The sequence below is a fragment of the Octodon degus genome, unplaced genomic scaffold (assembly GCF_000260255.1).
Source record: "Octodon degus isolate 3935 unplaced genomic scaffold, OctDeg1.0 scaffold00095, whole genome shotgun sequence".
Classification (NCBI taxonomy): Eukaryota; Metazoa; Chordata; class Mammalia; order Rodentia; family Octodontidae; genus Octodon; species Octodon degus.
Genome location: NW_004524671.1, coordinates 628426 through 640749, shown reverse-complemented (window position 1 = coordinate 640749; position 12324 = coordinate 628426). Strand labels below are relative to the sequence as shown.

The 12324-nt window shown below is 45.4% G+C and overlaps 1 protein-coding gene across 1 annotated transcript; it reads left to right on the top strand.

Moving 5' to 3' along the window:
- The first annotated feature begins 1545 nt into the window (after nucleotides 1-1545).
- Nucleotides 1546-9159, top strand: LOC101566991 (putative spermatogenesis-associated protein 31D3). Its single transcript, XM_023722959.1, has 4 exons — nucleotides 1546-1741; nucleotides 2768-2813; nucleotides 5277-5337; nucleotides 5652-9159. Exons 1-4 carry the CDS (start codon nucleotides 1589-1591, stop codon nucleotides 9103-9105), a joined length of 3714 nt encoding a protein of 1237 aa, XP_023578727.1. The 5' UTR covers nucleotides 1546-1588; the 3' UTR covers nucleotides 9106-9159.
- Nucleotides 9160-12324: the final 3165 nt, after the last annotated feature.

Below are 12324 nucleotides of genomic sequence, written 5' to 3'. Positions count from 1 at the left end.
GAGAGAGAGAGAGAGAGAGAGAGAGAGAGAGAGAGAGAGAGAGAGATCTGGCTCTTGAGGAAGTTGCATGCAAGCCCGCCTAGAGATAAAGAACAGCTTGAGATTGTACTGTAATTAGCACCATCTGGTCCAGTGAGCCCAGACAGGCATTAGGTGCCCAGGTGGGTGACCAGAGCATCTGGAACCAGCCCTTTTTTGAAATACTTGTGTTCATTCCAGGTACTGTACCCTTACTATGTGTCTCACTTTTCTAGTGGATCAATATTAGCTAAGTGACTATACTTGTAATCTTGTAGGTTGATTGTCCTTTGACCCATGTTGTACCCACATTGCAATATTGCTGTTTTAAAGCAGAACTTGGAAACCTAGCCGTTTTCTTAGTAAAATCTTCCCAGCTCTGGAGAGCAACTTCTTGGGCAACCCTACCCCCCTCCTATCAGGAATGTGGGCTTTCACTTTCTCACCAGGTCCTGTGCTTTCCTCACTGATAAGTGAAACACTTCAGGCAGTTCTGTCATGGGAACCTGCTCCTTTAGAGGGCCTGGAACCAATACCCATAAAGCTAAAAATTGGGGCTATAAACAAGCTCTGCAGCATCCTAACATCCTGAAATTCTGTCTCAGTTACTCTTTTCTCATTGCTGGGACAAATACCTGTGGGAAATACTTACACCTATAATCCCAGCAGTACTAAGATCCATAATCCCAGGCTTGGCTCACCCATAATTCTATTGGATCACGAGTTAATCACAAACTCTAGAAGTCCCTGCCCCATGAATGCATGAGGCTTTGGGGGGACAACTAGACACAAACCATAACAAAGGATGTGTTTTCTTTTAAGGCCAAGATAGGGTTCGCTGCTAGGATAACTGACTGACTTTGTTTCACTTTATGTATCTCTACTTGCTTGATATCACAAATTGCATAAAATAGGACCTCTCCCCAGCCTAGGTTGAACATATCTAGTAGCTGGGATGATGCACCATTAAAATCCTCCTTAAAATCTCTCCTGGTGTCTCCAGTTTCTTGAAAATTCTGCCACACTGTAAATTACCCCCAATGGGCCTGAATGAGGCCCCGGTCCCTTCCTTACCCCCTGTAATCCAGGAGTGATTTTTCTCCTCCTTATTTCCAGTAAACTCTCCTAAATTCCTCCTTTCCTTCATGACTTCATTCCCTGGTGCTATGTAACCATGAATTTGGTACATCTGACATCTGAACAGATTGGGAGTTACATTTTCCCATATCAAAAACGTAAAGGGGAACTCAGGTAAAAACTGAGTCACAGATGGAACAAAAAGAACACTTCCCAGAGGTAAGCATGCACATGATTTGAGGGACTATCAAAGCTGACAAATGGAAGAATGGGGCAGGCAGGGTCTGCTGCGCTGGCGGGTGGAGGAGGGGCAGCGAGCTCCCTCTTCTTGGGTGTTCCCTTCCCCACACTCAGACCCCCATTGTGACACTCCCATGCTCTGTGATGCAGGCAAGGGTGTATAGTCAAGCTCCTGTACCCCCAGAACTCAGCGCCTCAGGCAGCCTTGCTATTCATACAATGGAGAGAGTGCTGCACGTTCTTGAATAGCTATATGGAGCCATGGCTGAGCTGTGGCTCATCGCTCTTAGCTCTAGACCCCAGCGGCACCCTTCTGAATGCTGCGGTGTTGCTGCTCCTGCTCCTCTGTTATCTGTGGCTGAAACCATTTTTACCAACCTTCTGGGACAGAAGTGATATCCCAAAGGTAAGGAAGCACAGTTCAGTCCCCGGGATATTCCTTGCTGTTGTTCCCCATTCTTTTCCTCCCATTCGTGAGTTCTGTTGACTCAGGAGATAACTGAGGTGAGAAGTCTGAGAAGACAGAGAGCTCTCAATAGCAGAAGAGGCCAGGCCGGGGGAGCAGAGGCGGGAGGACTAATGTTTCCTTCCAGACCTCACACACTACCTCTCTGGGAGTGGCAGAGGGTTCCAGGCTAAGATCCCCAGCAATGATTCCCTGGTCCTGATTGGCTCAGTTACAGATTATGCGTTCTCTGCAGCAGAACAGTCTGTCCCAGTGCTTGACTGTCAGTCCCACTCCCTTGTCCCAGCTCCTTCCACAAGCTTGGCTTTTTACGGGGTTGATCAGGAGAGCAACACTGACTTTGGAGCGCCTCTGAATGGAGCCTAGATCCTGAGATCTCTCCCCAGGACACAAGGTTCCTCTCAAGGAGCATGCTTATCTTAGTTGCTATTCCCTCCAGGAACAGAGGATTCTGACTGAGAAATCAAGTGTTGATCTCTCAGACAAAATCCTCCTTTGAGTTTTTCAAAGATACCTCCTCCTTACATTTTCTTTTTTTATTTATGTATCTGGTACAGGGACTCACTATGCAGCTTAGACTCATGATTCTCCTGTTTTCAGTCTCCCCAGTGCTGGGATTACAGACGTGCACCACCATGCCCAGTCTTGGTGGCCAGCTCAGTGCAGCTGGGGGCAGAGCTGGTGAGGCATGTAGTGCTGGGAATTAAACCCTAGAACTAGTGCTTGCTTAAGCAGGTGCTTAGTCCACTTAGCTATCTTGCTGCCCCTAAAGTTTTTCAAAGATAGAAAAACAGAAAATAACTGATCATTTTTAAAAATCAGTAAAATGAACAAATGAGTAAAAAGAGTCAAATAATTTTAGGACTCTTAATTAACATGAGAGACTTAAATGATTAAAGAATATCTGAGCCACTAGGGAGGATGAGATAAATGAGTCCCAGTTCATTCTTTTCTTTTGGTTCTCAGCTACAGCACAGAAGCAGGAGAAGGAGGAGAAGTACAACACTTAAAGGTATGCTTCTTCTCTGACCTTGGCTCCTTCAGGAGGAGCCCTCCTTGAGAGATAGTATGCCAGTAATTGGTATGTCATGACAAGCAGTATGTATTTAGAAGACCAGAATGGCAGGCATTCCAAGCACGACCCTACCTTTACACATTGCTATCTTCTGTGCAGCTGTTTAGTTCACAGGTATCAGCATATATAGTTAGTCAGGGTGAGAATCCTACCAATTAACTGCTAGTTTCAAAAACATGCTGCAGATTCTCAGGGTCCTTGCCTTACCCATCTTGTGTGTATAAATGTATGGCATTGCCCCTGTCATGTTTCCTGGCATTTCCCCTTGCCCTCTCCTCATTGTCCAATCCTCAAGTTGTCACTTTCCTTTTAATTGTGTTATACCTATTTGTATTTCTTCTTTTGAGTTCTTATACTAGGGAGACTATATGATATTTACACATGTGGGTCTGGCTTATTTCACTTATGAGTATTTCTTCAAGTGGCATCCACTTAAATATGAAGGCTTTGAGTTTATCATTCTTTATAGCTGAGTAATACTCCATTGTATAAACATACCACATCTTTTTCATCCATTCCTCAGGTGATGGGTATCTTGGTTGTTTCCAAGATTTGGCTGTCTCTCAAGTAAATATTTGTTTAAAAAAAGGGCAATAAATGAAAATAAGAGACAGGAAAAAAAAGTCACAGGACACTCCTCTACAATGATGTATATGGTTAGATTTCTTAATTTATGTGAAAAATTATGTAATTGTTTATATTTTTTCAATTTTTTATTTTAAAAATTTTTGTCTTCATATTCTGCAGGGACTTAAAGTTTAACATATCAATACTTTATGGAAAATACCTGTTCCATGTTATGCCTAAGATGTTTGATCAGACAGATAGATAGGTTAAACCCAACTGCATATGTTGTAGGGTAATAATAAGCTTCTCTCTTCTGGAGGGTTAATAACCTAAGTTTGCAGACCAAAAACCAGAGAAAAAGGTCTACAAGGACAGCCAACATTTTGGCCCTAGCCTTTCAAGTTCAGTGAAGACTCGACACAGAAGAACCTATACTGTAACATTATATAACTCAGTTATGTCCCAAATTTTCTGATCAAGGAGATTATAGAGCTACAGAGAAATGTGATCTATGATGTAGATTGTTCCTAAGGAGAGTCACATGGAGAGAAAACTTTCTCTCAGGCTTTTACAGAGAGAAAATTGGTCAAGCAATGGCCATGACTTATCCACAGGGCTGATACTGACAAAGGACCTACAAACTGAGGTACAGGGTTTCAGGGTAAATCCTGAGGGAATTTAACTGACCTTATCAGATACAAAAGTTACATTTCTTGTTATATAGGTCTTGCTTTATCTTGATCTTAACCATCCAGCAGAAAAGTATGAAAATGAAGTATAAAAAGTAAAGCCACATTAATATGCTGAGCTGTGAAAAGCTCAAGTCAACAACTTCTGACATTGCCAGCCTTATGGAAAACCCACTACCATTATGGACTACTGGACTATATTGTCAGATTCTGCTGAATTTGTGCACGTACAATATTTAAATGACAATGCAATGCCCATCTTTGACAACTAACCAAAAAAATGGGAGAGAAATGAACAACCTTTTTGTATCTGTGTACTCAAAATAGGATAGATATATAGCTCCATTCTCTTCATTCAATGAATAGAGAGGTTTGTTATAATAGTGTTTGAGACAGGATATCATGTCTGCATCTTGTACAATGAATAACCCACTAAGACAACAATATGCAATGTATTAATTATTGAAAATGTGCCAGTAATTGATTGTGAAACTGTCTCATTGATATTTGTTTCTCAATAAATTTATTTTTTAAAAAAGGAACCAGAATGGATAAAAGTGGACAATATTTAAAAGATGAACTGAAAAAAAAAGAAAAAAAGCATGAGCCATCCAGTTCTTTCCATGGGGTTCCAGGTCCACGAGCTCTGGAGATAGTAGTAGTCAAACCTGGTCTGTCAGGTAACAGAGGCCTCAGAGGAGAGGCCTAGGAAGGTGTGAGACCTGAGACACCTCTCAGAGCCCTGCTCTGCTCACCTGGACATGATGCAGTAACAGACTTGGCAGCCGATGGGAGCTGCTACCAAACAGGCCTGTCCTGTGAGTCCTCCAGGAACAACTGTGGGGTGCTTAGGAGCCACACCTTCCATCTCCTGAAGTGTGTGGAGCACTTTTTTTCCTGCACACTCACACTCTGCTGAGGTAAAGTTGCACCTGACTTCCATCCTCACATTGCATTTCAAGCATTACATTGGAGGAAGCACATGCACACCTGGATCCTCAGTGCTATCTTCAGCCATTAGGCATTGTCTACTGATTACTTGACTTTCCTACTTTAACACCCTAATTGTTCTTCTGCAGGGACTGCTATAAGACCCCTATGGTTCAACCTTCACTAGATGTCACATGGTTTCCTGATTTTCCAGGTTGGAGAGCAAGCCTGAGAGAAAGACAGGAGGGGAGGAAGCTGCATTCACTTCTGAAAAGGTGCCCAGCCTAGTTCCTAGTTCCTAGTTCCTTTCCCTATGTGTCCTATGCTTCCCATGGAGTTGGTGCTGGTCAAGGTTGCCACAGCAACAAATATGTGCATGAAGGCTTGGAGAGAAGCTATGGAATACTGTGTGACATCATGGGGTTGTGCTCTGTGATGTCATGGGCTGTGCTTTGTGACATTATGCCTGTGTGGTAGTATAAAGGAAGTGGAAGTGTCAGGTCTCCTGCCCCCCACACTCAGGACAGTAGGCCTTCCTTCCCTTGCACTACTGTTCCTGGCTATACCTCATACTTTCTATCTCCTGCAGCCCCCTGGGCCAGCTTCCTGATACAACCCACTTCCGACAACTGCTGTGTCCAGATCCCTTCTGTGATGTGTGTAACACCACAACAGCTAAGGTCAGTCGAATGCTCTCTCAGGCACCCCTGGAAGATGCTGCTTATGCTGTGACCAACTTGACTTCCACAGATTCTGACTCATCCAGCACACAGACCTACACCAGCTCAGCAGTCCTGCCAGGACACTCAGTCCCAGCCCATGCGCCCGAGCCTTCTCTACCTCCACCCTCTATTCTCTCACCTAGCCTGATCACCTGTTTAGTGGACTCACCATCACCTGTGCTGCTGGGTGACTTTCAGCAAGTGGAGCATCCTTCTCCCTTAGATTCCAAATCCCCAGTGGACTGTTTTCCACCAGAGTCACTGGCCTCTCCCTGCTCCCTGCTATGTCACACTCAGAAGGCAAAACCTGGTCTTCAACCAAGAAGCACTTCACCAGTTAGTTACAGTCCTGGTGGGTTCTCCACTAACCACCTTCATACCATGGAAGTCTCTCTTCAGGGACAGACGGAAATCTACCTTGTAGAGCCTGGAAACCTTAAGATTCTTAGGCCTGACAGCTGGGCCCTCCTGGAAAGGCAAATTAAAAAGAGAGGTGATTTGCTGCTGGGGAAAGGAAAGGGAAAACAAACAGAATCTTTTCTAAGGCAACATCAGCCAGATTCCCCAGTGAAAATTTCACAGAAAAGATCAGAGTCAGCTGCTGGTCAACAGGACTCTGCATGTTCCCTTCCTATTTGGAGCAGTGAAGGTAAACCAGAGGGGCTACCCACACAAGTGAAGCCCCTAGGTGCTCAGAGCTTGGAGGATCATTTAGAACAAAAACACAGACAGTTCTTCTGGGGTCTTCCGTCTCTACACAGTGAGTCACTGAACCCCATTGTGCCTGCCTCAGGTGATTGTTCTTCAATCTTTATTTGTTTTAATACCATCTCCAGCACCTCAAAAGCCTGTGAATATCCAAACCCACCACATCCTTCACCTCCACCTTTGCCCCACACACAACCTCAACCCTTGCCTCAAACTCTGCCCCAATCTCACTCCCCCAATACCCTTCCTGTGAAGATCCAGGCCCAATGTCTGTCCCTACCTCCATGCCTGCTACCTTCTCCTGAATGCCAGCCTAGAAGCTGTGGGGTGTATTTTCACGGTTCCCAGGGTGAGATACAATCCCTTACACCAGCTGAAATTGAACAGCTGGAAGTTAACGTACTGCAGAAAGTACAGGAGAGTGTGTGGGGCTTACCCTCTGTGGTCCGAAGATCTCGGGAGGACTTCTGTCCTCCGGCTCCCAAGCTTTCCCTGATCAGCCAGGCCTCCAAGGCTCATATGCCAGTTTCCATCCTGCCTGGAGACTTCCCCTGCAGCAGTGAGCTGCGGAAGAAGCTAGAGCACCACCTTCGTAAGAGGCTTGTTCAGCACCGCTGGGGCCTGCCCCGAAGAGTTCTTGAATCACTGTCAATGATGCAGCCACGGAGTGTGGTCCCTCAGGCCTCTGTGACAAAGGAAAGTTATGGGCTCTCCTGGATCTCTTTGTATAAGGGTCAGAGCAGCAAGGACTTGAGTCAGTTTGAAACCATGCATGAGACAAACTCAGAAACGCTACCTTTAGAGGAGGCAGTGGGGAAGAACCAGGGTCACAGTCTAGTGAGTGGCCCCCAAAATCTGAGTGCCCAGGACACGATCACACATGATGCTCAGGGCTCTTACTCAGAGAAAGCCCTGGAAAGTCAAGCAGAGAAAAACTCAGGGGTCTCGAGTATGAGGGTAAACCAGAAACAGCTTGAGAAAACCCTGAAAGTACACTTAAGTAAGAAGTTTGAGGAAATCCATGAGGGCCAGATCCCTGATGCTGTGAATAAATCATGGCATTCCGTCAACCTGACACTTCCCTTACCTCAGAAATCCTCCAGTCACATAAAGGGCAGAGGTGAAGCACCACTGCTGAGTAAGGGTAGCCATCTGGACACCTCCCAAGATATTTCCTTCCTTAGTTCCAGCAAACAACAGATGATGGAAGAGCATATTACAACTTTTCGTAGGAGAATGATGTGGGGCCTTCCCCACAAAGTCCAGGAATCCATAGAAATCTCCAACATAAAGGAGGACCGGTACCCGGCTCTTTCTCATTCTGAATCTCCCTCATCAGGCACCTGCCTTTCTGACTTGAATTCTAAGATGGGGGTCTGTAAGACCCTTAGAAGAAGCTCTCATGCTTCTGAAGCACACGAAGTGGAAACAAATTTGGATGTGGGTCTTCCTCACCCTGCTACCTCACAAGTGGGCATGGCAGGACTGGGGACCAGGAGGCAGTCACCCCAGACTTACACTGACCATAAGCTGGCAGAGAACATGCAGACAGGGGAGGATGGCCCACAGGTCTCTATGCTCCCCCGGCACAGCAGCACAGACATGGTGGACCAGAAGCAGACCCTACAAGACAAGAGATGCCACCCAGAGCCACCAATAGGGCAGGCAGGGGCAGCATCTGATGTGAGTGACATGAGAATCAGTTCCTGTAGTGCCAAAGAGAGGCTTCAGAGCCATGTAACAATGCAGTTAGAGTATCTGCCCATGTGTGACGAGTCCAGGGACACTTTTAACGCAAAGAAGCTCAAGTTTCTTCAGTCACAGACAAGTAACATCTCAATAACTAGCAAATCAGGGGCCAATCTGAGGAAAGCTGTGAAGACAAGTAAGACAGAAACTCCCCTGATCACTAAAAGGCCTCTACCAAGAACAGCCGTTCCCCAAGATGTGAAATCATCAAAACTTAAAAATCAGCTGCTTAATGAGCTGAGGTTTAAAATAGAGAGCAGGAAGAAGAGCCAGCCTCAGGGCCTTCCTGCGAATGCATTCCCTGCCTCCAAGAACTTGCAAAACCGGACCTTATTCCATCATGACCACAGTGCCTCCCGTGGGAATGTGGTGGCTTCCCGGGTGATGCATGCCTGCTTGGACATTACAACATCCCACCTGGAGCAGAGGCACAAGCCCTGGGTCCCTAAGCAAGTCTTACACAAGCATCAAGACCAGAAATTTTCTCCAGAAGCTGAGCGAGAGTGTCCTTTGATACTCAAAGCACGAGACTTTGGTGGAGGGGATGCCGGAATGGACATATACCACCGCAGAAGTTGCCCTGACCAAGACCGGGTGCTAGAAAAGGCTCGTGGGGGCAAGTTCTCCCCACCTGTGTCACCAAGAGGACAGCCCCATCCTGAAGAGCTCTTCAGAGATAAGATGAAACATTTTTTCCAATGGATTTTTCCTAGTGTGAAGCACACAGGCCAAGAAAGCCCCATCGAGAGCAGCTCCTCTGAATCCTCAGTACAGAGGAGGGGCCCAGGTAGAGGGAGAACTGGGTTAATCCAGAACACCAAAGACCAGAAAACTGCCACAAGATTTGAAAAAGTCCTTCACTAGAATTCGCAGGAAGGACATTTTATTCCCCCAAAATAATTCATTTTGTGTTGAAAATATGAATAGTCCCCAATAAATAAATATCCTAATAAAGTGATATCTTTGCATATACTATGTGGAGGGCACAGGTTTCAGGTGACTTAGGGTGGAGCTTAGGGTAGTAAGGGATAAGTATGGTGCCCCCAGTTGCCCCTTTGGTTTCTATAAACCCTGGCTAAGTTCCTGGAACTCTTGATGAATAGGCATCATATGTACCCAGAAGAACCTGCTGCCCCTGAAGTGTGAGGAAGTGGCAACACTTCCTACCCCTGGCTTAATGTCTATGATGTGTGGCCATCCGCACCTTCCTCTTCATTCACTGTGGTGAGGAAAACAGGGTCTGAGACAGGTAAGGTTTTGAGAATAAAGTGGATTATGTATTTTCAGAGACATTTGCCAATGACCAGAGCTAATACAGGAGGGTGATCTTGCTCAGTGTTTGGGGGATTTTCCTGTTGGGGGTTGTTTGGGTCTCACAGCCATGTAGATGCTCTGCAGAAGCTCCTGTGAGGTGTGTGCTCATGTTTCATAAACATACTTTGTTTCACCTTGCCATTGAGATTTACCCACTAGAAAATCACCTAAAGAAAGTGGTTTTTCTACCCTGATTGTTTCTTTTGGTTGCATGGGCTGACAGTTTCACCCAGTGTCAGTGGAGGCAATATTTTACTCTCAAGGTAAAATAAACCTGAGAGTAAGAAAAAGATGTCCTAAAGTGGATAGGAAAACAAGAAAACACGGAGAGGGAAAGAATGATCCTGCTGAGAAGCAGAAGTGTGTGTCCCATCATCCATATTTCACGGCCCTGTACTGCCCTGCTACTTCTCCACATGGCCTATGCCAACCACTGTCTGGCCAAGACTTTGCACACATCTACTGTAGAAACTGTGTTGTGGTTTTTTTTTTTTTTTTTTTTTTTTTTTTTTTTTCCAGAACCAGGGTTGAACTCAGGCCCTTATGCTTGCCAGGGAAGCGCTTATTCCACTGAACCATCTCCCTGACCCCCCAACTGTGGTCTTTATGGAAGGCAATTATATTAGTCTCTTTTCCATTGCTGGAATAATATCTGACACCCACAAGCTAAAGGAGGGGAAACTTATTTGGCTCAGGTTGTTCATTGGGTTCATTCTAAAGCTGGCTTGCTCCACAGTCAAAATGGATGGTGGGGGCCAGCCAAATAGCTCAGCAGATTAAAGCACCTGTAAGCAGGTGCAGAAGCTGGGGGTTCAATCCCTGGGCCTGCTATGCCAGCCACACCCCTGTGGCACACTGAGACAGCTATTGAGACTGGGTGTGGTGGCACACACCTGTAATCCCAGCACTTGGGAGGCTGTAAATAGGAGAATCACTATGAGTCTGATCTAGTGGTAAGACCCTAAACACCCTATAGACCCTTGTCTAAAATTCAGAAAAAAATAATTAAATACATAAAATGGGTGGTAGAAGGGCATGGCAGAGCGAAGTTGCTCAGCCCATGGCAGCCAGGAAGCTGCACGAGAAGGGACAAAAAACATACTTTCCAGGTCATGGCTCACATCCAACCAGACCCCACCTCCTGAAAGTACCTTCAGCTACTGAGCCCATGAATCTACCAATGAACATAGTATTCTGTGGTCAAATCACCTTATAAACATATGAGGGTTTGGGGGGTAATTTTAGATCTAAACCACAACAGGACCTCTCTTTGTACATACAGGGACTAAGCAATGGTTTGAATCTCCCAGAAGGTTCTTGAGATAGTTTTTCCACAAAATACTGAATGTTGGGTATCAAAATAAAAACAAAAGTATATGTCCACGAGAGCCGCCTCCTTGTACCATCACTGTTCTCCAGATTCATGCCATTGACTTTGCAGTACCTTAAGCTTGGCAGTGTAGTTAGAAAGCAGACTTTCTGGGATTCTGGAAAAGACAATACATGAGAGAGTCCATGAGCAAGAAGCAGATGTGAGGAACTGTGGAAGGACCCAGCAACTATGATGACAGAGTTGCCAATAATCTGGCCTCTATATTCTTCAGTGGTCCCACCTTTGGGCTTTTTTCCTGCCATTCTAGTTCACACACTGCCACATCCTAGAGTGTCATCACTGGGACACCTCTACCTCTGGGGTCACACACCTCCTCCCATCCTTCCTGCATGCAGCCTGTCATGTTTCAACTCCGTCACCCTTTCTGCATTTATTTATCTGTCCACATAGATCCCTCTGTATTTCCCCCTATTTATTTTTTCCCAAGCAACCAACCAACATGTGAGGAGAAGCTCAGGTCCAGACATGTGTTTGTTTCCTTCAGTCCTTTCTATTTGGTAGCAATGCTGTCTTACCTTTCCACAAACATCTTCCAGTAAGTGACTGATCACACTACTGGCCCAAGTCTCGTAAAGTTGACTAAATTCACAATCAGCACTAGCAGTAGCTGAAATAAGCCACATATTCCACAAACAATCACCCTGTGCCTACTCTCAGTGAACAAAGTTCATGAATCTTAGGCTCCTCTACACAAAGATTTTAATCCACCTGCACTTTCCTCAAAATGAGGTTATCTTCACTTGCTCAGTTGCTGTCCTGGACTTACTATTCACAAAGGAAAAGGAATTCATCAGATAGGAATTTGAATAAGCCTTCAGAAAACTACACTTAGGCCCCTTTCCTGCTTTTCTTCCCTTTAAACAGAAAGATATTCCATCCATAGTCCCAACCTGAAGGGTGGCATTCCTTAAATGTCTTTCTGGAGGGATAGCCAACATCTAGACCATCCTTTGTAGACTTTTCCTCTCTACACATGAGCCAATGGACATTTTCTTTTTTGGTGGAACCAGGGATTGAATTCAGGTTCGTGTGCTTGCCAGGGAAGCACTTATTCCACTGAGCCATCTCCCCGGCCCCGACATTTTCATTTTTAAACAACTTTTTTTTTTTTTTTTTTTGGTGGAACTGGGGTTTTGAACTCAGGCCCTTGTGCTTGCCAGGCAAGTGCTTATTCTACCGAGCCATATCCCCGGCCCCTTAAACAGCTTTTTACTACCAAAATGTTTAATCAAGGAGATTATGGGACCAAAGAGGAAGGTGATCGATGATGTACAGTGTGCCTAAGGAGAGTCACATGGAGAGAAAACATTCTCTCAGGATTTCACAGAGAGCACATTTGGCCAAGCAATGGCCGTGACTCATCAACATGGCTGACA

Bases quoted from the DNA above. Each gene is read 5' to 3' on its own strand.
- LOC101566991 (XM_023722959.1), top strand. From the start codon at position 1,589: ATGGAGCCATGGCTGAGCTGTGGCTCATCGCTCTTAGCTCTAGACCCC. The intron at 1,742-2,767 runs GTAAGGAAGCAC...TTTGGTTCTCAG, and splicing joins ACAGAAGTGATATCCCAAAG to CTACAGCACAGAAGCAGGAG. The intron at 2,814-5,276 runs GTATGCTTCTTC...CTGATTTTCCAG, and splicing joins GAGAAGTACAACACTTAAAG to GTTGGAGAGCAAGCCTGAGA.